The sequence below is a fragment of the Melanotaenia boesemani genome, chromosome 18, assembly GCF_017639745.1.
Source record: "Melanotaenia boesemani isolate fMelBoe1 chromosome 18, fMelBoe1.pri, whole genome shotgun sequence".
In the NCBI taxonomy this organism is placed as follows: Eukaryota; Metazoa; Chordata; class Actinopteri; order Atheriniformes; family Melanotaeniidae; genus Melanotaenia; species Melanotaenia boesemani.
This window is the reverse complement of record NC_055699.1, coordinates 30,453,779-30,479,694: the sequence shown is the minus strand read 5'-3', so window position 1 is coordinate 30,479,694 and position 25,916 is coordinate 30,453,779. Positions and strand designations below refer to the sequence as shown.

General features: G+C 42.9%; 2 protein-coding genes across 4 annotated transcripts in view; one reads left to right on the top strand and one right to left on the bottom strand.

Moving 5' to 3' along the window:
• The first annotated feature begins 3,001 nt into the window (after positions 1-3,001).
• On the top strand, positions 3,002-13,290 carry LOC121628825. 3 transcript variants are annotated; one of them, XR_006008271.1, is made up of 6 exons: positions 3,002-3,248; positions 5,081-5,233; positions 5,318-5,537; positions 5,609-5,880; positions 11,629-12,954; positions 13,263-13,290. XR_006008271.1 is itself a non-coding variant. In XM_041968196.1 (5 exons), exons 2-5 carry the CDS (start codon positions 5,124-5,126, stop codon positions 12,578-12,580), a joined length of 1,554 nt encoding a protein of 517 aa, XP_041824130.1. In that variant the 5' UTR covers positions 3,002-3,248; positions 5,081-5,123; the 3' UTR covers positions 12,581-13,072. The 3 variants fall into 3 exon arrangements, 1 of the variants encoding a protein (XP_041824130.1); XR_006008270.1 differs by lacking the exon at positions 13,263-13,290 and adding an exon at positions 13,153-13,214 and having other exon boundaries at positions 11,629-12,998; XM_041968196.1 differs by lacking the exon at positions 13,263-13,290 and having other exon boundaries at positions 11,629-13,072.
• Positions 13,291-15,129: 1,839 nt separating this feature from the next.
• The window catches only part of LOC121628810 (piezo-type mechanosensitive ion channel component 2-like), a 66,350-nt gene continuing 55,563 nt past the window's right edge, over positions 15,130-25,916 (bottom strand). The window contains exons 45-56 of the mRNA XM_041968145.1: positions 25,752-25,878; positions 25,357-25,515; positions 21,204-21,351; positions 20,928-21,116; positions 20,276-20,368; positions 19,845-20,011; positions 19,651-19,767; positions 18,982-19,061; positions 18,668-18,881; positions 16,579-16,720; positions 15,454-16,501; positions 15,130-15,171 (exon numbers count right to left, since the gene is read on the bottom strand). Of these exons, the coding sequence (XP_041824079.1) occupies positions 16,400-16,501; positions 16,579-16,720; positions 18,668-18,881; positions 18,982-19,061; positions 19,651-19,767; positions 19,845-20,011; positions 20,276-20,368; positions 20,928-21,116; positions 21,204-21,351; positions 25,357-25,515; positions 25,752-25,878 (1,538 nt within the window). The 3' untranslated portion in view covers positions 15,130-15,171; positions 15,454-16,399. The remainder of the gene's footprint in view (positions 15,172-15,453; positions 16,502-16,578; positions 16,721-18,667; positions 18,882-18,981; positions 19,062-19,650; positions 19,768-19,844; positions 20,012-20,275; positions 20,369-20,927; positions 21,117-21,203; positions 21,352-25,356; positions 25,516-25,751; positions 25,879-25,916) is intronic.

The window sequence follows — 25,916 nt, the reverse complement described above, 5'->3', positions numbered from 1 at the left end:
TCCAGCAGGTTTTATATCAGGTGTGTCCAGCAGGTTTTACATCAGGTGTGTCCAGCAGGTTTTATATCAGGTGTGTCCAGCAGGTTTTATATCAGGTGTGTCCAGCATGTTTTATATCAGGTGTGTCCAGCAGGTTTTACATCAGGTGTGTCCAGCAGGTTTTATATCAGGTGTGTCCAGCAGGTTTTATATCAGGTGTGTCCAGCAGGTTTTACATCAGGTGTGTCCAGCAGGTTTTATATCAGGTGTGTCCAGCATGTTTTATATCAGGTGTGTCCAGCAGGTTTTATATGAGGTGTGTCCAGCATGTTTTATATCAGGTGTGTCCAGCAGGTTTTAAATCAGGTGTGTCCAGCAGGTTTTATATCAGGTGTGTCCAGCATGTTTTATATCAGGTGTGTCCAGCAGGTTTTATATCACGTGTGTCCAGCATGTTTTATATCAGGTGTGTCCAGCAGGTTTTAAATCAGGTGTGTCCAGCAGGTTTGACATCAGGTGTGTCCAGCAGGTTTTACATCAGGTGTGTCCAGCAGGTTTGACATCAGGTGTGTCCAGCAGGTTTTATATGAGGTGTGTCCAGCAGGTTTTACATCAGGTGTGTCCATCAGGTTTTACATCAGGTGTGTCCAGCAGGTTTTACATCAGGTGTGTCCAGCAGGTTTTATATCAGGTGTGTCCAGCAGGTTTTACATCAGGTGTGTCCAGCAGGTTTTATATCAGGTGTGTCCAGCAGGTTTTATATCAGGTGTGTCCAGCAGGTTTTATATCAGGTGTGTCCAGCATGTTTTATATCAGGTGTGTCCAGCAGGTTTTATATCAGGTGTGTCCAGCATGTTTTATATCAGGTGTGTCCAGCAGGTTTTAAATCAGGTGTGTCCAGCAGGTTTGACATCAGGTGTGTCCAGCAGGTTTTAAATCAGGTGTGTCCAGCAGGTTTGACATCAGGTGTGTCCAGCATGTTTTATATCAGGTGTGTCCAGCAGGTTTTATATCAGGTGTGTCCAGCAGGTTTGACATCAGGTGTGTCCAGCAGGTTTTATATCAGGTGTGTCCAGCAGGTTTGACATCAGGTGTGTCCAGCAGGTTTTACATCAGGTGTGTCCAGCAGGTTTGACATCAGGTGTGTCCAGCAGGTTTGACATCAGGTGTGTCCATCAGGTTTTACATCAGGTGTGTCCAGCAGGTGATTCAGGTTTCAGTGTATGAAATTAAAACAAGCAGCTCTGGTTTTTTCTGGTTCTTCTGTTCTCAAGTTCTTGATATTGTTTTCTAAAAAAGAGTTATTGCTCATCAGGAGAGACTTAATCATCTTCTATGAGTCAGGTTGGAACATGTTCCTCCTAAGTTTGATCACATGGTCTATCAGCCATTTTTGAACACATCCAGAACTCTGTCATGAAGAACCAGAATTCCTTTAGACCTCTGCTTCCATTATGGTCTTCTTCCTCTGGGCTTAGATTCCTGTTAGCAACCACTGCTCTGACGAGCGAAGCCTGCAGTGCCACCTGCTGACCCCACTGTTTATTCTTTCTGAGGCAACTGGTGGGACCTAGAATAGACCTGGCAACTGAGAATTTTCTCTGAAGTGATGTTTCAGAAGTTTGATTCAGTCGATGGAACCGTAAACTTTTACTATGATGAAGATCATGGTTGATTTTTGTCACCATTTCCTTGTTTCATGTTTCCTTTAACATCTTTGTGGAATCGTATTATCATCCACACTTACAGGACGTCTACAGCAAACGCTGCAGAACTGGGTCCACCAGAAAGAACCCACTCAGTCCTGCCATAGACGCTTCACCCTGCTGCCTCCAGGGACACATTACCACTGCCTGAAGGCTCGTACAGAGAGGATGAGGAAGAGCTTTTTCTTCAGGCCATCCATATCCTCAACGGACAATGACACACACATAATATATTCATCATATCTTTATTACTAATTATATTTTCACTGCACATCTTATACTGTTTTTGTTTTTTCCTCTGGAGTACAACTGGAGTAGGTGCAAAAGTATTTTCCTGCTCATTATACCATTTATGAAATGGATGTAATAAATAAAAGCAATTTTATTTCATTTAATTCTCCACCAACGATACACAGGAAACTCATGAGTGTTTTCTCTTCTTGTCTCCACCAGGTGTGTTTCAGTGAATCAAACGTCTCCACCAGGTGTGTTTCAGGGAATCAAACGTCTCCACCAGGTGTGTTTCAGTGAATCAAACGTCTCCACCAGGTGTTTCAGTGAATCAAACGTCTCCAGGTGTGTTTCAGTGAATCAAACGTCTCCACCAGGTGTGTTTCAGTGAATCAAACGTCTCCAGGTGTGTTTCAGTGAATCAAACGTCTCCACCAGGTGTGTTTCAGTGAATCAAACGTCTCCACCAGGTGTGTTTCAGTGAATCAAACGTCTCCACCAGGTGTGTTTCAGTGAATCAAACGTCTCCATCAGGTGTGTTTCAGTGAATCAACTGTCTCCAGGTGTGTTTCAGGGAATCAAACGTCTCCACCAGATGTGTTTCAGTGAATCAAACGTCTCCACCAGGTGTGTTTCAGGGAATCAAACGTCTCCACCAGGTGTGTTTCAGTGAATCAAACGTCTCCAGGTGTGTTTCAGTGAATCAAACGTCTCCACCAGGTGTGTTTCAGTGAATCAAACGTCTCCAGGTGTGTTTCAGTGAATCAAACGTCTCCACCAGGTGTGTTTCAGTGAATCAAAGGTCTCCACCAGGTGTGTTTCAGGGAATCAAACGTCTCCAGGTGTGTTTCAGGGAATCAAACGTCTCCAGGTGTGTTTCAGTGATTGCCATCCTGAAGATTGCTCTTAATGATTTTGTGTTGCAGGATCAGTCTCCTAATGAAGAAGCTTCTCATGTTCAGGGTTGTTACAGAGTGTGATGATTTTAAGTGTTTGAGGCAAATCTGGCTGCAGATGTTAGATGAGTGTGTTATTTCCAGTGGAGTGTCAGTGGGAGGAACCTGTCTTTCTCTCTGTGGGAGGAGACAGTCGGATCGCTGCAGAGACTGAAACACAGGGAGGAGCAGAGGCAGAGCGGGGGAGAAGACAGCAGGAGGTGAGTAGAGGAGGAGATATTTAAAGAGACGTTGGAGCAGCGGGAGAGGAGGAGAACAGGAGGAGGACAGGAGGAGAACAGGAGGAGAACAGGAGGAGGACAGGAGGAGAACAGAAGGAGGAGGAACATGAACCAGCATCAGCTTCCCGCCTGAGAACAAACCTTCTGTTCTATGTGTGAGTGATTATTTACAGCAGAGCGATCAGTCGATTCTGATCAGAATTGATTCATATTCAGCAGTGATGTCATGTTTATTGATCAGACCAGAATGTCTGGATCAATATAAAGCTGGAATTATTGACTGATTTCTGTTTTGTGTCTATGTGGAGGTCTGTGCAGTATTTATCAGTATTGGCAGTGTAGATAATCAATAGAGAAGATTAGTTGATCATCAGTGATTAATGATGAATTGAACCTGTGAATGAATTCTGGGAATGAAGTATTGATTATTTGCCTTCAGAACTGATAAGTATTGATCACTGTGGCAGGAGTAAGTCTGCTCTGGAGGAGCTGTAGTGCATGCTGGGAGATGTAGTTCCTCTCACAGTAGTGCATTGTGGGAGTCTCAGTGTTCTCACATGACCCTCATAACCAGCTGCAGAAGTTATGACACAAAGTGTGTGTGGGTTCACCAACTTCCTCCCAAAGTCCAGATGCATACACGTTAGGTTAACTGGTCACTCTAAATTATCTTTAGAAATGAGTGTGAGCATGAGTGGTTGTTTGTCTCTGTGTTGGCCCTGGCGACCTGTCCAGGTGTACCCTGCCCTTTTGCCTGCTAATTGCTGGGATAGGTTCCAGCCCCCCTGCAACTCTGAAATGGAATAATAGTGCATTTTAGTTGTCTTCAGAATTTGTTTTTTGAACGAATATTTGCCAGAAATAATGAAGTGAACTAGTTATTCTGAATGAATAACTCATAAGTTGATAAGGTTTCGTAATCATTATCACCAAAATTGGCTGGTGTTCTCATGGTATGCATTTTTAAAATGGATTGGTGATTTTCTACTTTTATATGGCAAAATTGTAAATACACAGAAATTGGCTATTTTGGATGCATTGATTGATTGGAGGGTTCTGTTCAAACCAGTACCCAACTGAGGATGGAATCATTGACATTCTTGCTATGAGGCTGTGGTGCTTACCACCACACCACCTGCAACCATGCAGAATTTAAATGACTTGAATTCCATCACAGCTCTTTGGAGGTCTGTGAGGAATGGAGGTACATCTCTAGTGAAGGTTCATGAGGAGTGGAGGTCCATAACTAGTGAAGGTCTATGAGGAGTGGAGGTCCATAACTAGTGAAGGTCTATGAGGAGTAGAGGTCCATAACTAGTGAAGGTCTATGAGGAGTAGAGGTCCATAACTAGTGAAGGTGTATAAGGAGTGGAGGTCCATAACTAGTGAAGGTCTATGAGGAGTGGAGGTCCATAACTAGTGAAGGTCTATGAGGAGTAGAGGTCCATAACTAGTGAAGGTCTATGAGGAGTAGAGGTCCATAACTAGTGAAGGTGTATAAGGAGTGGAGGTTCATAACTAGTGAAGGTGTATGATAAGTGGAGGTCCATGACTAGGGACCTCTATGAGGAGTGGAGGTCAATAAGTAGTAGAGGTCTATGAGGAGTAGAGGTCCTTAACTTGAGGAGCTCTTTGAGGAGTGAAGGTCCATAACTAGTGGACCTCTATGAGTAGTGGAGGTCTCAAACCAGAAGAGGTCTATTAGGAGTGGAGATCCATAACTACAGGAACTCTTTAAGGAGAGGAGGTCCATAACTAGTGGAATTCTATTAGGGGAGGTCTATAACTAGTGAAGGTCTATGAGGAGTGGAGGTCCTTAAGTTGAGGAGCTATTTGAGGAGTGGAGGTCCATAACTAGAGGAGGTCTACCCTGATGTTCTTCAGACATCTCCTTCATTATGGTGGTCTTTATCTGTTGTGACTTTCAGATCCTTTGCGACATTGCAAGACAACCTCAACCAGGATGTTAACTCTCTCTCTCTTTCAGATGAGGTGATAGTGGGTGGGGTTCAGCTGCCATCTGATTGGTGATGATTGCAACCGGTGGCCTGCTGAGGATCAACGCAAGGCGTCAGGACTCTCTGAGGTCCAAACCACACAAAGCACACAAACAAAAGAAGAACAAGAGCAAAAATAAAAGGTACCACAGACTCTAAAGAACACATACGATGTCAGAGGACACCTAATATATCACCACATGATGATGTCACTTCCTGCCCCCTAGGAGAAGTGAAGTGGTGGTGGTCAAAGGAAGGGTAAAGCTGTGCTCAGTGGCGGGTCTTGTTGCAGTGCTTGGTGTCTTGGTCTTGCTGGGGGGCATCTTCGTGGCGGCTCTGGGCTACTGGCCTCATGATGGACTGTTCTTCCGTGCTCAGCTACAAGAGGGCGCCGCCATGGCTTCAGTGTCCTCCAGCAGCACCACACCGTCACCTGCTGACATCCAGGTAAGTCTGTCATGTTTCTAACACTGCAGTTCTGGTCCAGATCTTTCCCTGCACATCTGTCTGTGATTCAGGGAGGAGAGAATGGGGAGGAGCTGGAAGGAGACCGAGGGATCCACAGAAGAGATGAGGATATCAATAGAGGAGATGAAAGAGATGAGGGGATCCACGGAGGACAAAATGAAGACAAGGGGGTCCACAGAGGAGACAGAGGAGACGAGGGGATCCACGGAGGAGACAATGGAGATGAAGGAGGAATAAACGATGAAGGCTTTAACCAAACAGAAATCATCAATGGGACGAGACAGCAGCTTCCAAGAGGATTTCTGGAGGACTTTCTAGACAGGTAAACTAACTCATACCTGTATCTAATGCTAATTTCAGTTAATGGTCCTCTCTGTGGTTCTGATGGTTCTGTCAGGGGTTGCAGACGTCTGGTCAGAGACTCAAAACATCTCCACCAGGTGGGTTTCAGAAAAATGAGTCTCAGTGTAGAGCTTCATTAAAGTTGATAAAAACTGTTCATCATGTTGTTGTGATTTCAGACACTATTCTGTCACATGACCTCTACATGTTCAATTTCATTTTCACTTTATTTAATGAAGGATAATTTCTTCTGCAGCAGACATCATACACACAATTCATGATGGACTGATGGACATAAAACATAGATAGCTACAGTATGTTATCTCTGCTTTTTTTTTAGCAGCATTTAGGACTAGAATGCAAGGCATGAAGAAAAGGCAAGGCAAGGCAAGGCAGTTTATTTGTATAGCACATTTCATGTACAGGACAATTCAAAGTGCTTTACATAAAACAAAGACATTACAGATATTTAGAATAGTAAAAGGCATCAACACATAATCACAATAAAATAATAAATTACATTAAAATGATTAAAAGTAAGATAAGTTAAAAAAAAAAAAAAAAAAAAAAGTTACCGTGCAGATGTCATGCATAGGCACATGAAAAAAGAAATGTTTTTAACCTGGATTTAAAAATGTCTACATTTGGGGAAAGTTTAATCTCCACTGGCAGTTTGTTCCATTTGTTTGCAGCATAACAGCTAAATGCTGCTTCTCCATGTTTAGTCTGGACTCTGGTCTGGACTAGTTGACCAGAGTCTTTGGATCTAAGAGCTCTGCTAGGTTTATATTCTCTGAACATATCACAGATGTATTCTGGGCCTAAACCATTCTGGGATTTGTAAATGATCAGAAGAGTTTTAAAATCTATTCTGTGACTGACTGGAAGCCAGTGTAAAGATTTCAAAACTGGTGTGATGTGTTCAGATCTCTTAGTCCTGGTTAAAACTCTAGCAGCAGCGTTCTGGATGAGCTGCAGATGTTTAATGCTCTTTTTAGGAAGTCCTGTTAAAAGACCATTACAGTAATCCAGTCTACTGGAGATGAATGCATGGATGAGTTTCTCTTGGTCTTTCTGGGAAACTAAACTTTTAATTCTGTTGATGTTTCTGAGCTGGTAAAAAGCTGTCTTAGTGACAGCTTTGATGTGGCTGCTGAAAGTCAAATCTGAGTCTATCAACACTCCCAGGTTACGAACTTGGTTGGTGATTTTAAAAGCCCGAGTCTCCAAACCCAGATTTAGTTTAATGGTTGAGGGGATGGTTGGGTGAAGGCTAGAAGGAAACGTGTTTATTGTTTGAGGTGATGAGTAAAATCCATACGGATGGACTTTGATGACTTCTGCCTGTTATACTGTAGATGAACTATTCTATGGAGGAATTTTTTTTCTGACAGTCAGGTTTCCAACCAGAAGATGATGGAAACTGACAGGACTGACTCAATAAAAACAGTATAAAATTGTTTTATCACAGTCTTGCTGATGTGAAACATTACAGCTTTCTCAGGCAAAATAGGTGTTGTTGACCTTTTTTCACACAGTGATTCCAAATTGTAATAGAATTTCAACTAGTTAGGGTCCGAGCCATACAAAGTATGGCAGGGCCCTATTGTTCCTGAAATGTTTATTATTCTTCTAAGCGACAAAACACCAAATTTGACCCCCTAAACACCCATGAAAAGTTGTGAAATTTTGCACACACATCAAGACCCGAGCAAATTTCGATATTCTAAGGTCCGCATACACTTCAATGCAAAAATGGCTCAACAGCGCCACATAGAGACCAAAAAAATACCCAAATGAATGGGGTCCCAAAAGTCTACTTCGACATAGGAACACGAAACCCGGCACACACATGTACCACCCCAAGTCGAGCAAAAAAGTCAATGAAACACCTGTTGCCATGGCAATAGGGCGCCCGCCATCTTGGTGTGTGCGGCCATTTTTTTGCCATTTTTTGCACTTTACACACATCGTATTTGAACCAACTAGTCTGAGGGGATTCGTGCGACTGACTCGAAACTTGGTGGGAAGCTTCCTGACAAGTTGGGGACCAAACGCTCCTCAAATCTTTCTAATAGGAAAAACCGTGTCACCGTGGCAACCGACGGAAAATGACCTTCTCGCCATGAAACACGGTTTGCTCATATCTCCACAGGAATAAATGGGAACTGCACCAAACTTGACAGGATTCATACACGTTGGGTCCTTAACGCATTACACCACCTGTTGTCATGGCGACATTGGGTGGCGGGGTCCAGGCCGCTCGGACCCGATGGATGCCGCTTGCGGCTTTAATTATTAATTATTGTGGCAAGGTATTTATAACTGGTCTCTAGTTCAGTCTGGATGACTTTGGATACAACTAAATTGTGGCACTGTGAAAGGTTGTTTAAAATCAATACACATCTCCTTTGTTTTAGATATTAATTTAGAAAGGCTTCTTCACCATATAAAATCAGTGAGAACTTGACCGTGACCGATGTCATCATTAATTAGCAGGAAGATGATTACAGAGTTGTCCACATACTTTCTAATTCTATAAATTGATTTTTCCTAACTTCTAGATGCCTATAAACCAAACTAAGTAGCAGTACATCTTCTGGCTCTATGAGAAAACTGGCTGGGGCCTTCCTCTGCCGCCCTCAGGGTGGGTACAGGGTCGTCTTTGTGGTGGGGTGGCTAGGGTACATGCTCCAGGATTGCTGATGGTCTCTGGGCCGCCCTAGTCTGCATAGAGACGCAGTCACATTTGCACAATTACACTCATCTTTGATCACGCCTCATTCCTTATCCTCTGCATGCCGACACAGTCACTGAGGTGTAGATACTAAGAGCTACATTTGTTTAGGTTCGTTTGGTTATCGTTTAGGAACTCCTGGTGATTGTCAGCTTAGTTTACCTATAAAAGATGTAGGAAATTCTCTGTTGCGTTTCTGTACAGGTGTAGCAGGTGGTTGTCTGGTGTTAGGTCGGATTGAAGGTTGTTGCTTCTATCTACTGTATCTTTGTCTCCTCCTCCTTTTTCTACTTTCAGTTTAACTTCTCTTCATTGTTCTCCTTTTCTTTTCTGTCCCCTGCGGTCAGGTCCAGCATGATAATTGAATTGAAATTGAATTTCCCTTTGGGATTAATAAAGTATTTTTCATTCATAACATAAATTTCATAATTAGAATGAAATAAATAAGATAAATAAAAAGATTAGACTGTCAAGGGAGTCTTATACCATAAAAGCTCCCCTTGGCAAAGCAAATTTGTTCAGCACATTACAGCAGCCAGACCATCATTCTGCTGCCACCAGGCTGGATAGGACAAGGGGGAAAAAAAGAAGAAGAAAAAAAAAAGAAAACTCAAGGAATCCATAAAATCTCTCACCAAGGGAATAACCTGAGAAGAAAACAAGATCATCAGAGAAACCCTTATAGGCTTGCAGACAGGAGATTTATATATACACACATATATATATATATATATATATATATGTATATATACCTGGTCCCCTCGCTCTGTCTATAAGGGCGAGGGGGGCAGGGGCTGGGAATGTTTATTCCTCCAAAGGGGGTCACTGTAGAAAAAGTTTAAGAACCACAAAATTAACCTAATATGAGATCTAAGAAACCTGATCTAATCAATTAAAAATAAATAAAGAAAAAACTATTATAGCTTTTATTAAGGACCCATCAGAGATTATCCTCCATGATTATGAGGAAATAAATTTAGTTTTCAGGGCAGGGGCTTTTACCAAAAATTATACACACCACAAATCAACCCAGTAGACAACAATATTGATCAATTTCTCAATAACATCAGCCTCCCAAAACTGGCTTAGGATTCACCTCTCGCAGTAGGAGAACTCTATGAAGCCATCCAGGACATGCCCGGTTATAAAGCTCCAGGCCCAGGTGGTTTTCCAGCAGTTCTATAAAGAAATATGGAATACACTGGCACCTATGTTTCATAAGATGATATAAAAAATGAAGGAAAATAATAAATTACCACCAAATATGAACTCTGACAACATCAGCCTCCTGTTAAAGCCAGACAAGGACCCCACACTGCCATCCATCGCCCAATATCACTCATAAATGTAGATCTCAAAATACTCAGCAAAGCTCTAGACGATTAGAAAAGATAAGATCCTGAACGATCATAGACAATCTTTCATGTAATCCAGACAATCTTCCAGATTAATGTAATAGACTACCATCAAGAATTTGATAACAACAATTAATTCATTAGATGCAGAAAAAGAATTTGACAAGGTAGACTGGACATTTTTATGAGCAACTCTACACAAATTTGGATTTGGATCATCATTATTGGACTGGATAAAGATATTATATAGCTGTCCTAAAGCCTGTGTGAGGACAAATGATCAAACTTCTCCAAGCTTCAGTCTGCAGAGCAGCACCAGACAGAGTTGTCCACTTTCCCCTTCAGATTGCATTTTTTAATGTACCTCTAGCAGCTGCTATCAGACCAAATAAAGATATTAAAGGCATCCAGGGATAATTTATAGAGCATAAGATAAGTCTTTATGCTGATGATGTATTACTTTTCCTACAGAACTCACAAAGATAGGGGGGCCTGTTTGTTTTGGTGACAGGGACCATAGACTTTTCCAAAGAGACGGCACTCCCTGCTGCCAGAGAGACAGATGAAAGATTTAATTTAAAACAGGGCCAAGCTGGCCAGCACAGATCTTATGCTGGCAACTGCCAATGAGAAAAAAGCTTCTCCTTGGTTCACATTTTTAATCCCTAATTACGTCAACCTCTTCAATAAATGGTTTCTGGGGAGGGGCTGACCTGAGACGGTTTACAGTCTCAGAGTGTATGTTACAGAAATCATAATTTCTATAATTTGCAAGAGTTTAGACTCAGTTTAATCCTCATATATGTTTGTGTTCACTGATCCTGATCGCATGCTTAAGTTCCTGTTGTGTGTTATTCAGTGTTGCTTTCTTTCTTTCTATACAGAAGTTCTTTAAGTGTCTTAGAACACCTTGCCTTATTACATTTTTAACTGGTATAATATTTCGCAAAATGAGAAACAACTGCTCACATCAGTAATCTCATCCTTATCAGCAGAACAAGCCAAACATCTGTAGGTGTAATTTGTATAAAGTGTTTTTTTATTTTTACATAGATTGTTAACAGCTGGTCTCCTTCATTGTTTAGCAGGTAGATGAGAAAGCAGGTCGGCGAGACATCAGGATTGAACCTGGTTTGGCTGCGTTAATATGGCAGCTGCTACTCCAGGTTAACTAAACACTGCAGCCACAGGAGCGTTCAGTGTTTTACTTGTCTTTCCTTCTGGTCTTTTTGCTCCTGACACAAGATTTCTGTGATGATTTAGTAACCGTGCTGCTCTGCTCGGTTGCCTTCACTATCGAGGAAAAAGTTTTTCACAGCTCACTTTTCCACTAGTTGTGGACTTCAATTTGAGATCAAGTGTGTGGTGAGTTGATGCTGCTAATGTGTGCAGGTGTATGTTGGTCACACAGTGTCTGAACTTGAGATTTCAGAGAATCTCCCATTCAGTTTCACGTGTTTTAGGTTTAAAATCTTTTTCTGGGATTGAGCTAGACTTTTAACAGGTTTCTGAAAAAATAGTTTCTTAAACAAGATAATAAGATAAAACTAGTTTTACTCTGGATTATTTTTCTTTTCTACAACAGATAAGACTCTGATCTGATCATCTCCTTGGCTGTGATATCGTGTCTCCACAGGTATCTGTACTCTGATAGGCTGAAGGTCCTTGGCCCGCTCATCATGGGAATCGGGATCTTCCTATTCATCTGTGCCAACGCCGTCCTGCATGAAAACCGCGACAAGAAGACCAAAGTCATCAACCTGCGGGACATTTACTCCACTGTCATTGACCTCCACAGCCTTCGAAAACCCACCACCTCCTCCTCTCCCTGCCCCTCCTCAGCAAATCCCCTTAACGGCCTCATTAACTACGTCCAATCAAAGAGCCTGGAGACGAAGTCCAGGGCTTTCCCCACCTCCCTGCTCAGTAAGAGGGAAGGGGGAGACAGAGGAGGTGTGCTGTCATCAAGGCAACCTGGAAGCACCAGAGCAGGAGGTGGTGTTGAAGGACGAGTCTTCAGCATCTACCAGGAGCAGACAGATGCTCCTCTTCCTCCTCCATCATCCCCCTCCTATGACAGACACTCTCTACCCAGGAGTTTCAGTTCCACATCCACCTGCTGGACATCCCAACAGAAGGAGGCACACTGGTCCTTCACATTACCCCTGCGCCGCCCACACCCTACATCCACCAGCAGGAGGCACTCCATATGGGGAGCAGCAGGGAGAGAGGAGGAGCTGAGGAAGGCTGTGAGAGGAGACCAATGCGCACCTCCTCCTCCGCTATGTGCCTCCACCTCTCCTCCATCAGCACCAGGAGGCTCCCAGGATCTGCTCCTCCTCTCGTCCTCTTCCCTCACCCCTTCACACCTGTCCCACTCCTCCCTGTCTCACCTCCTCTCCTCCTCCGCCTCCACACCGGCGCCCCCTTGCAGGAGACGGAGCCTGCCAACTGTCATCATCAGTGCAGGTTACGGTAAGCTGATTCACGGAGAGGAAGACTCGTTTGAGTGGTCTTCATCACAGGGCAGGTCTCAAAGATCAGAGGAAGTGACATCACAGAGGAGATGCTCCAATGGGGAGGAGTGAGGAGGTGGAGACGGAACGGCCAATCAGGAGCAGACTTAGCAATCTAATGCACAACCCAGACATCATGTGACTTCAGGGGGCGATCATGTGACGTACCAATCTAAAACCAAATGATGATGATGATGAGTCGTAACAATAAGGAGTCTTCCAAATGAATGACTGTTCCCCTTATCGATCAGCTGACTGTCAGCTGATGTCCTGGATGAACCAGGTCTGGAGCAGTTCACAACCAGTTAGGACCTGGGTCTAAACCAGTTCGGGCCTAGGCCTGACCCACTTCTTAATCATTCTGAGCCAGGTCTAACCAGTTCTAAACCAGTTCTCAACAATGTCTGCGCTATTTCTGACCCATTTCTATGCCTATCCTGAACCTGGTCTGAAACAGCTCTGACATAGTTCTAAACCAGATCTGAACCAGGTTTGAAACAGCTCTGATCCAGTTCTAAACCAGTCCTGAACTAGGTTTGAAACAGCTCTGAACCAGTCCTGAACCATTTCTGAAACAGCTGGGAAGCAGTTCTCACTTAGGTCTGACCCAGTTCTAAACCAGTCCTGGATCGGGGCTGAACCAGGTCTGAAACAGCTCTGACACAGTTCTAAACCAGTCCTGAACCAGGTCTGAAACAGCTCCGAAGCAGTTCTCACTTAGGTCTGACCCAGTTCTAAACCAGTCCTGGATCAGGGCTGAACCAGGTCTGAAACAGCTTTGAACCAGTTCTAAACCAGTCCTGAACCATTTCTGAAACAGCTCCGAAGCAGCTCTCACTTAGGTCTGACCCAGTTCTAAACCAGTCCTGGATCAGGGCTGAACCAGGTCTGAAACAGCTTTGAACCAGTTCTAAACCAGTCCTGAACCATTTCTGAAACAGCTCCGAAGCAGCTCTCACTTAGGTCTGACCCAGTTCTAAACCAGTCCTGGATCAGGGCTGAACCAGGTCTGAAACAGCTCTGAACCAGTTCTAAACCAGTCCTGAACCATTTCTGAAACAGCTCCGAAGCAGTTCTCACTTAGGTCTGACCCAGTTCTAAACCAGTCCTGGATCAGGGCTGAACCAGTTCTGAATATGTTCTAAGCTGTTCTGTCCTGTCACACCTGAACATTTGGGACTGCTGTCAGTCCCAGCAGTTGCTCAGAAAGAACCCATGATAGAAGCAAACCAGTTAAAACCAGTTCCTCTAACAGTAGGATTAGAAACAGAATACGAGTCGGATCCCCGCGAGCCGAGCCTGGTGCAATGCATCCTGGGATGGGGTTGAGGCTGCCTCCAGGCGGACGATTAACTGGACGTTGTAGCTTCACCATGTCTTCCACCTGAAGCTCAGCCAGCTTCATCCAAACAGCACAAAGTCCATCAGATGTTGCTGCCTCACATTTCATCTAAATCTAAATAAAGCACATTCTCTTCTAGGTGGTCTGATATTTGTGTCTTTGATCCAGAGCCAGAGTTTTTAAGTGTTTTAGTTCAGTCCAGCATCCCCACTGTTTCAGTATCTTGTAGTATCTCCAGTTTGGAATTGGGTGTTTTCAACCTTCTCAGTTTCCTCAGACCTTCCAAACCCAGTCTGGACTGAATGGTTCGGAAAATCCTTGGGTATGGATCTGAACACCTTGCAAATAGTGATAGTCTTTGATCCATTGGCTAATTGGAGCATCCAGAAACACCTGTAAGGCCTCCCAGTGGTCCAGTTTTCCTCCAGAGGACCTGGACTCAAATCCCATCATTTATGTTAAATTTCTTTTTTTCATAATAACATAACCTTTTTTTTGCCATTTTGAGACCTTTTGCAGTTTGTTCAGAACCTTTGCTGTACATTGAAACAGGTAATCACAACATACAAACCAAACCACACACCTGTCAGACCAAAAGAAAAAGTCTGTTTGAGCAGTGATGCATTTTTATAAAGACTACAGAAGGAAGAAAAGCTGAAAGCTGTGACCAATCTACGGATTTCATGGAAGTTAGTACAAACTTTATTATACAATCTGTGCTGCTGTGAAGGCAGGGATAGGGTTAGGGTTAGGGAGCTCTTCTGATGTAGTGAGCTTGCTGGCGGCTGTCAGAGCAACAATTCAGGATGGAGGACTGAATTAAAGGAAAGATTTGATGCCGTCTATTTGGTTTCCATAGCTAGGTAATTATTTTATTAACTGGTTTATATGGACACAGTTATTATAAACTGGACTAATGTGGATAATATCAGGGAATTGCTTTAACTGGATTTTAACTGGACAACAATGAGTTGGACTGACTGCGATGGACCGGCGACCTGTCCAGGTGTACCTGCATCTCGCCTGTTAATTGCTGCTCCACCTTCCCCACGACCCTGAGGTGGACTAAGCGGTACAGAAAATGAATGAATGAATGAATGAATTGGATTGAACTGTTGTGAATTGGTGCAAGATAAATAATGGAGAATTTAAATAAATTGAACCATTGTAAATGACTCAATCACTGATGACATCTCTGGTGAATCTGATGACATTAAAACCCATGAGTCTGACCAAGTCCAGCATCAGAACAGATACATCTGGTGATGTTGGTTTCACACCCAACCCCAAAAACATAATCTGCTTTACCTGAACTTTGGAACTGAACCAGAACCCTGCTCGTGCTTCCAGGAGGCTTTTAGTCATTGTGGTTCTTTATACTCATCAGACAGGTAGAAGAAGTTTACACAGTTTACACAGGATTTTTCCTCTGAACTGTAGTTGTGTCTGTTTATCCTGTGAGGACAGTTCATGACACACCAAACACACCTGACTTACGTCCCACAGACAGAAGATGGTGGTCAAAGAGCTGCTGCAGCTAAACAGTGTTGTTTGTCCTGTAAACAATAACACTGACGTTTACTGTCATTTCCAAAACAAACACACCTGAACAAAGTCATTCCAGATGCTCCAGGAATATTCTCACAGTTCCTGATCCCCAGTCATAATAATAAAAAGGTTCTGTGACACTGATGTTGGTTCAGCTTGATCATCCAGCATCAAAGAAAATTCCAGTAAGTCTGCAGAACATCCGCAGAACGCCTAGCAAACATTTGCTTTTAAAAAACTTTCATCTTGTTTAAACTACTTCATTTTATTATTATTTTTTATCACTTTATTTCACTTATTCATGTACTTATTTGAAAACCACCTGTTTTTGTCATTTTCTCAGTCCTGTTTTGCTAAGGCACATTGTTTTTATGCGCTCCTTTAGTTAAACTTTCATATTTGTCGTTCTTATTTGCTCTTATTATTTAATTTTCTACCTTGAACATTTTTAACTCCAGTGTATTCCTCATTGGGACCCTCCATGCTGGGTCCATGGTCTGCTTGGATTCTTGTTTCCATGGGGATGGCTGTGGTCTGGGTGGCTAGGGTCCTGAATGGCTGTGCTGTGGGACCCGGCCTGCCCGGACCTGGGCTGTCTCCGTGGTCGAAGCCTCTGTGGTCATGGTGGCTCCTGGTGTGGACAGATCCCCAAAATATTGTTTCCTCACAGTAGAGTCAAGCCAGATTATTCTTATTATGTTGAGATGGGGGGGTGTGGTGTGTGTGTGTGTGTGAAAGAGTAGGTGTGTGGATTATTAATTGCTGTTTTAGATTCTTTTTTATTTGCAAATATTGTTTTTGTACATTTTATTCTGTAAAGCACTTTGTGCTACTTATGTACAAAAAGGGCTTTTTAAATAAAAATTTGATTTGATTGATCGGAAAGCTTCTGCAGAATGCCTCTGGAACATCAGCAGAACGTCTGGACGACGTCTGGAGAACCCTGTCTGTGTGTTTCTGGAGGTTCAGGTTGCAGCTGTGACGTGGATGGATAGATGAGGTCAGCGGCGTGTCCATTTGATCAGAGTTTCGGGTGATCGATACAGGAAGATGAGCTTGGCATAGAGCTCCTCCTCCAGCTCCAGTTCACCCGTCTCTCTCACCTGAAAGAGAAAAGAACCATGAAGCTGATGAAGTCATGGAGCGATGTGATTGGCTCACAGAGTCTGCCTGAAGTTACCAGGAAGATGTCCGTGCAGAGTTTGAGGATGCGGTCGACACACGGCAGCTCCTCGAACATGATGGAGTGACTGATGCCGCTGAAGAACTCCCTGACAAACTTCCCGATGACCAGAACCACCGAGGCGTACAGACCCATGATCCTGAGGGGAAGAAACTCTGCTCACTGTGGTTCGGATTCTGTGCTGGACTTTGATTTCTCAACTAATTGAAAAAAAAGAGTCTGAGCTGGGATTCTACACTTATAGGTCCTAAACTGGGGCAATGCCTGTTTTTAAAACACATCCTGAAATGTTCAAGAGACAATATTCTGATAGAGTTGGAAAAAAAATATGAGAAACTTTATTATTCCTATGTATTGAGGACAGGAAAAATCAGGTTTCTTTTAAGTTCTGAAGACACCCTGAGGAAGGATTTCCTCACATCTCCTCTGCTCTGGAGTATCACAAGGCTCTGTGCTAAGCCCAGTTCTCTTCACAAGAGGTGGAAGAAGAACATCTGCACAGCTTCTGCTGAGGACTCTTCAAGTCCACCTGTCCACTGTTCAGGACAGACAGATAAAAGCCATCACCTTATGCCAACATCTGGAAAGGGCTTCAAAGCTCTGAAAGCCCATTTTCACTGTCACTGTACAGCACCATCTTGAGTGGGGATGGGGAGGATTGGTGGAGGGAATCCTTCAAAGACCTACTTAATCCCACCAAAATGCCTTCCAATGAGGAAGCAGTCAATCCAGCCGGTTTTCCATGTATCCCTGCACCAACACACCTGAGTCAAATTAGGTGGCTCTAACAGCCAATCAGGTTCTACACAATGACTCATTATTTTGACTCAGGTGTGTTGGTGCAGGGATACATGGAAAACCTGCTGGATTGAGGCCCTCGTAGGACCGAATTGAGTAGCCCTGTTATAGCCTATTCAGGGCTCCTGGAGAGGGAGGTCCATCTGATAGCTGAACCTCAGATTGAGGAGGAGCAGTGTGGTTTTCATCCTGGTTATACGTGGCTGTACATTTTGTAGGGTCTTGGAGGGGGAACAGGACTGCATGTGCTTTGTGGACTTGGAAAGGGTTTGAGCGTGTCCCCTGGGTACTCCTGTAGGGGGAGCTTCCCAGAATAACGTACCAGAGTAGGACCGCACGACATGAGGAAAACGTGATATGTGATGACTGATCAAAGTTGCCATGACAATATGGTGTGATAAATAAAACTTGATGCCACTTTGATGTTTTTCTCATACTGATGACTTCTTGGAAAAACTCTAAAACATGGACGTCACAGCGGCTTTCTCCGCTATTTTGGGGGAACCCGGCTACTGTCTTTATCAACACTTTCAGGTCTCTCACTACAGACAGAATTGTTACGATGCAGAAACTAATTATTATTCTATTCTGCAGCCATTTAGCAGACACTTTTCTCCAAAGTGACTAACATCTGGAGGTGGTTAGGCTCTAGCGTTAAAGGACCTAAGGACCCAACTGGAAGGTGTTAATATTCGTCCCCTGTGGGATTTTTTATGACCATTTTTCTGCCATTTTTCTGAGGTGGACCATGCACACTTACCCAGGCAATGGTAAAGCGTTTAACTAGTTCAGATGACTTCTTTGTGTTCAGAATAATATGGAGCGAGTGAAGCATGTCAGAGATGTAGCAGAACCAAACCAAGACCAGCTGCTGGATTACCACTGGTGTAAAGGTACAATGAAACTGGGAGTTGATCCGTATTAACAATTCTTTTCAGGATGAGGTTTATTTTTTTGTATCAGTCACAGGTCTGAGTCATGTATCCCTTCAAAAAAGACTTTATGAGCTTTTTCTAACAGTATTTGGACTGTTTCCATTGCACTGATCTCTCTGCGTAAACACAGAGAGCTGTTCCATCTCAATCATTAACATATCTTTTGGGACTGGGTCCAAAAGATATGTTAATCAGACCTGATCGGTAAGCTATGTACCACAGGCTGTAAGACAATGTTTAGTTTAAGCTCACTCCTGAATGTACATTACTCTTAGATGAATGTTGCTGTGAACTGAATGGAATTAAATTAATGTTGTATTTGGAATACGCTTGTTACTGTAGTGTTAAAGTACCCATATCCAGCCAGGAAGCCCAGACTCGGAGGACTGACTTTGTCACTGAACACGAAGAGTTGAAGTCCCGCCTCCCTTCTGTCAGTCAAAGAGGCCCTACCCTCAACAGGGACCAGGCTGTCAGCCGGCTGGTCGACGATCCACCACTCCTGGATTTCTCGGCTCTGGTTGCTCGACCGCTCCAGAGCCAGCAGGATGTCCTTGTAATGGTTGTCTGATTGGAGGAGAGAAGCCATGTGATTAGAGAGAAGCCATGTGATTGGAGGAGTTGGTTCTCATCCACCGGTCATGGTGATAGACGGTGAAATACTGACCTGAGTACAGCTGCTCTATGGGTCTGGCGTTGGAGTCACTGGGAGCTCGAATGAAGCAGGGAAATACTTCCTGTATGACCCTGAAAACAGAGGAATCTTCAGGAATTCTGTTGCACTAGCAACATGTTTGTGGTCGTGTTACCTACTGTAGTTATGTACTTAAGAAGAACAGGGAACTTTGCTCTTGTTCTCATGGTGGCAGGAACAAAAAAAGGTCAGGTCAGGGTTTTGCACATGGTGGTCTTCATATGCTAAAGGTGTTGTATACATTGTCATATTCTCTCACTGCCTCGACCAGTAAAACTATCTGATCAAACCTAGTAAATGTTTCACATCAACTTTCTACGTCACGCTTTTCTGTGTTAACCACGTCCACCTCAAATTTCAGATGTATCACACTCTGAGACATTGTTCTCGGACGCCACACAAGAACAATGTTTCGCTCGGCTGATGTATCGAGAAGAAGGTGCAAGAACTCCTAAACCAAGGCAGCGAGAACACAATGACCTCATTCTGTTCGTGCCATTTCGAGAATAAGAACAAAATTCTTCATTCTTGCAGAGTATGTAGCAAGCTTTAAATAGAGTTGATCTGAAGGTCTATCAGACATGCATTTAGACCACGCCCCCTTATGATGAACCACGCCCCCATACACAGCCTCACACTTACACAGGGCGGTTCCTGCTTCCATTCAGCAGCTCAATCAACTCCAGGCGAGTCTGATTGTCCAGGTAGGTCACATGTTTACCTGACGCCAGCTCTGTCTTCGCACCCAGACTCAAGTTCCTATGAAACACACGCCATCAGGGGTTTTCTCTTTGATTGACAAGTTATTAATCACTGATCAGGGTAAAAAGACAGACCTCTGCACAGTCCAGGACACTGTCAGGGGGAAGTGGTCCAGTTTCAGGACCTGGCCCAGGTACTCTCTGCTGGGTGGGCTGATAGTCCAGAGAGAGTTACTGCTGCCCTGCAGGTCTGCTATTGTCACATCCTCAGGACCATATGCCTCCAGAAACTGCAAGGCATTCTGGGAAAAACATGTACAAACGGTGTGTACTGGTCCTAGGGTCCTAGGACGAATTTCTATACAATTCAATTAAACTTTTTCTTTTTATCAAAGACACTTTTACAGACAGCCTAATTCAATCCAGTTCACTCTAGTCCAATCATAAAAGTAAAACAAATCCCTTATATGATTTATATATTAATCCAGTTTATAATAACTGTGTTCATATAAATCAATTCAGGCAGTCATCTGCCCGAACCCAACCGGTGGAGTCAGAGAACTTACAGGTGTGTATCTGTAGGAGTCAACGAAGGAGCTGAAGTTACCCTCAGTCATGTCTCTGAGCTGATTCTGCTGGGCGCTCATTGTGAAGATCGGCTAACAAAAAGAGCAACATGTCAGTAATATTTCTGTACAACTATATAGTTTATCACCATTTTTGGTTAGTTATGAGAAGGCCATATGGTTCGGTGTCTGACAATTAGTCACCAAAAGCTCCTCCAGGTGTTTCTGGTTTGTACCAGATACTTTTTCAGCCTTTTGTTGCTCCTGTTCCAACTTTTTAGATGAGTTGCTGCCATCAGATTCACATCAGCTCACATTTATTTGTAAAATGTCTCAGTTTCAACTTCTGAGATCTTGTTTATCTTCTTCTGGGAGTAAAATGTGGGTTGATGAGATTTGGAAATCATTACAATCTGTTTTTATTTACACACACAGACTTGTATTATACTATTTAAACAATGTCAGTACTACTGTTAAGTATGAATACTAGTAATTACAAAACCCTTACTACTATTACTGCCTAAAATTACGGTGGTAAAATTGCTACTACAATTGAAAACCAAATTCATTGTTACTGTAAATGTAGTGAGCAAGTGATACTCATTTGTTCATGTTTGGGCAGTCCAGGCACGAGCAGGAAAGGTGGGTGTACCTGGAAGCCTCCCAGTGTTATCGTCAGAGAGACATCAAGTGGTTGGTTGACAACTCCAGCAACAGATTTAATGAGCGACATGAAGAGCAAAGGAAACCAGACGATACAGATCAATAGGAGAACGATCAAACCACCCATCCCGTACTTCACCACCCGTTTCTTCTTCTGTCCACGGGGCTGAGGATACCTCTGTGTGCAAAGCCACACAAAAACAAGTATTTTCTGTGAGTGTATACTTTGACAGCGGACAGAATGTGTGTGTAGAGGGACACAAACCTTCTCTGACTCCCTCCAGCATTTTAAAACGAAACAGTGAGCGTAAACATCCTCCACACAGATCCACGAGGACAGAGACAGTGTGGTGTCTGTCCACACCCAATCCATCACCGCTCTCAGCTCGGTTAGGAACGGAACCAGTCGGAAACTAGAGGCAAGATAGGACACAGATGAAATGTCCAGGTTTGGACTACCACAACTCCCAGTCAGTGTTTCCCCGCAATCCCAGTCTAAAAACCAAACTAGGCTAAGAGTTTCCCAAGCTCACTGTTGTTTCGTGTGTTTGATTTGTACTCGGATGTTGGATTTTCCGAGTTCCCAGTTAGAAAGAAAACATGAATGCCAGTAAAGACAACAAATCAATGGTTAATACCTGCACAAACTTTATCTACACTAAACAAAAACAAGTTGCACACATGAGAAACTCCATCAAAACAAACGCTCTCGTTTTTATACAGTAAGACACATTCAGAATTTTTCTTATGTGAAGTTTTTCTTTGATGTCTTTCATATCCTTCTGTGATAATTTCCACATTCTGGTTTAATAAACTTCTATAAAGAGACGGAGAGAGCAAAACAAAGAGCTTAATGGTGGCATACGTATGGATTTTGCGAACTTTCCGACTTCGTCAACAAGAACACTCTTAGCTAGGATGTGACGTCACTTCCAGTCCTGACTTCTGAGTTCCAACTCAAATCGAATGCACTATTTACACGCTAAAAGTTTTCCCTAACTCTGTCTATATGCTAAGCTAGGTTAAAACGTATCCCCAGCTCCCAGTCTATATGCTAAGCTAGGCTAAAGGTTTTCCCCAACTCCCAGTCTATATGCTGAGCTAGGCTCAGAGTTCTCACCAGCTCCCAGTCTTTAATCTAAGCTAGGCTAAAAGTTTTCCCCAGCTCCAGTCTATAAGCTTAGCGAGGCTAAAGTTTTCCCCAACTCCCAGTCTATATGCTAAGCTAGACTAAGCATTTTAACCAGCTCCCAGTCTGTATTCTAAGCTAGAATCCAGTCTATATCCTTGGCTAACAGTTTTCCACAACTCCCTGTCTATATGCTTAGCTAGGCTAAAAGTTTTCCCCAGCTCCAGTCTATGGGTGTGTCCCAATTCAGGGTCTGCACACTTCGAAGTGCGGATTCGTCGGCCACATACGTCATCGCGGTGAGCGAAGTACTGTCCCAATTCACAGAATTTGAAGGACCCTCTGAATCCACCCTTCGAATCCGTACTTCGTTTGGCCTCAAACGAAGGCTGCTGGTGATGCATCCTTTACGGCCTCTTTTCTCCCACAATTCATTGCGCACAAGACGGTGGCGAATCAGCAACCTCAGAAGAGTCGTATTAAGTTTAAATAAAGGGTGTGTCCCAATTCAGGGTCTGCGCACTTCGAAGTATGCTTAGCAAGGCTAAAGGTTTTTCCAACTACCAGTCTATATGCTAAGCTAGGCTAAGAGTTTCCACCAGTTCCCTGTCTTTAATCTAAGCTAGGCTAAAAGTTTTCCCCAGCTCCAGTCTATATGCTTAGCGAGGCTAAAGTTTTCCCTATCTCCCAGGCTGTGTCCGAATGTGCACCCTACTCCCTACATAGTGCCCTATATAGGGGTCACGCCATTTTTTCGGAGTGTCCGAATGTCCAGAGAGAGAAAAAGTAGGGCTCTCAAAATTACCACAATGCATCTTGAAAAGTAGTGAGCATTGATGGTCACTTGACGGGTCATTATAGACCACAATGCATTGCGGGCAGAAGCTCAACATGGCGCAAGGAGGCGAAAAAATTTAGCTGCGCGAAATTACTTATAAGCAAACAAAGAATAAAATATAACATAAAGAATAAAAACAAAAATATTTACACACAACTTTGGATTGGATTTGTAATGACATCTTGACACGGGTTGTGGTTGTCGTGGTGACGGCGGTGGTCACGTCGTTTGCGGCAAGGAAAAAATAGGCAGCTTCGTGTCCGAATCGCCAAGTGAATGAGTCACTATGTAGTGTGCTATATAGTGCAGCCCTATGTAGTGAACAAGGGATTAGGGAGTAGGGTGGACATTCGGACACAGCCCCAGTCTATATGCTTAGCTAGGCTAAAAGTTTTCCCCACCTTCAGTCTATATGCTTAGCGAGGTTAAAGGTTTTTCCAACTCCCAGTCTATATGCTAAGCTAGGATAAGAGTTTTCACCAACTCCCAGTCTGTAATCTAAACTAGGCTAAAAATTTTCCCTAGCTCCAGTCTATATGCTTAGCAAGGCTACAGTTTTCCCCAACTACCAGTCTATATGCTAAGCTAGGCTAAAAGTTTTCCCCAGCTCCAGTCTATAGGTGTGTCCCAATTCAGAGTCTGCACACTTTGAAATCTGCTTAATGTACGTGAAATGGGACAACCTACCTAATCAACAAGAATTTCCCATAGCAACAACACAGGACGTTGAATCACTTAAACCTCTGAAATTCCTCATTACACTACTGATTCTTAGATTGTCTGTTTCACATGTCCATGACACTCCAGATAGTAAAAAAACAAAAACAAAAACAAAACACGGTACACACATTAACCTCTTAAAAATCCACAAATATCAAATATTACCGCATTTTAAAGTCACCATTTAAGAAATATACCTTTAATGTACTTGGTTTTGTAATGTTTATACTAAATTGTAGTTAAAAAAAAACATACTTTTTTTTTTTTTTTTTAACAAGACTGAAACCTAAAACTTACTTTTTTGAGCTTGGTTGTTGATTTGCCACCGTCTTGTGCACAAAGAATTCAGGGAGAAAAGACACCGAGAAGGATGCATCACCAACAGCCTTTCTTTTGGGCCAAACGAAGTGCAGATTTGAAGGGTGGATGCGGAGGGTCCTTCAAATTCTGTGAATTGGGACAGTACTTCACGCACCACGATGACATATGTGGCCGACGAATCCGCACTTCGAAGTGTGCAGACCCTGAATTGGGACACACTTTTTATGTTTAGCTAGGCTAGAGGTTTTCTCCAACTCCCAGGCTCTGTCCGAATGTGCACCCTACTCCCTACATAGTGCATAGTGCCCTAGGGGTCACACCATTTTGAAGGGGTGTCCAAATGTCCAGAAAGAAAAAAGTAGGGCACTCAAAATTACCTACAATGTATCTTGAAAAGTAGTGAGCATCGATGGTCACTAGAGGGGTCAATATAGACCACAATGCATTGCAGGGAGAAGCTCAACATGGCGCAAGGAGGCAAAAAAAACATTTTTTATTTAACAGATATGCAACAACTAATAAAATACAACATAAGGAATAAAAATAAAAATATTTACACACAACTTTGGATTGGATTTGAAATGACATGTGTTGCAAATATTTTATAAGCATTCTCATTCATTTACTCATTTATTATTCATTTACTCATTTAAGCATTCTTATTCATTTATTCATTTACATTTTATCCTTAGATTTTAGTAACATGCATTAGGCTCTGCTTTTAATTAATAGAACTACAGCTTAATTGTTATCATTGCTTTGCAAGTTACAGATAGTGCATTCACATAAACAGGAGACAGGGCTACTGAGTCCGGCATTCACAATGCTGGGAAAGTGGCAAGGGACCTTGAAAATTGTTCTGGTGCCCAGCAAGAGAAAGCTACTGAGAAGATAACAAATAAGCAGAAATAGGGAGGATAAAGCTTGTTTTGCAGATCTCACCCAACTGACTGTGGGAAAGAAGAAAACAGCCTGGAAAGAAAAGTGACGGAGGAAGGAGGGACCACCTTGCAAAATACACATTCACATGAATGCGCACCACATGCACGCACATAGCCACAATGCATTGTATCAGTATAAATGAGGAGGATAACTTAGGTAGGCGCGTCTTTTGGCTGAACCGAAGGGTCCCGACACTTCATGTATTAGTGGACCAGAAGCTAAGCTAACAGGCCTCCTCTGACAGAGATATGTATTGTTTCTTACCTTACTGGCTTAACAAAGAATTGTCAATTCTACTCAAACTCTAGTGTTTTTGCCTTCTTTTAAAAATGTGGATTTTTGAACACTCTTCCTTCTGATGATTTATTTACAGATGATGAACAAATCTTTTAAAGCCAACAAATAAAATTAAAAAACTTCACATGACATGACTATTTGGTCTATTTGTTAAGCCAAGCTAAAGCTTACCCTTGAAACAGGAACAGGTTCAGGTAGTTGTAGCTCTTGGTCAGGAAGTTTCCTAGAACTCGTGTTGGATAACCAGATCTGATCTGATAAGCTGACAGGCCAAAGTACACACATTTCACGAAGTACCAGAGCTGAGCCACCAGGTTCTGACTGAACCGCCTACAGAGACAGAGAAGGATCAGACAGCGCTGAATAACACACGTTGTTCAAAAGCTTATTGCTTGTTAATTTATGGTCTTTTACTTTGAATCTGTATTCTAAGATGTGTGCTGCTGACCCCTTTTCACCAGGTCGCCTTTGAAATTTTTTTGATCTCAATGGATTTTTAACTTGGTTAAATAAAGGTTTAATAAAAAAATAGAAAATAATAAATAAAAAAGGTACAGTTGAGTTACCGTTCAGTGACTGTCGGCAGGATGAAGAACATCCAGAAATGAATCCCAAAAACCAAAATAACCTGGAAGACCAATTTTCCCAGAACTGTCTTCCTTAAATACAGAGCTCTGTCTATCACCATGGTACCTGATAAAACAGATAGGTGGACAGACAGGTGAACAAAC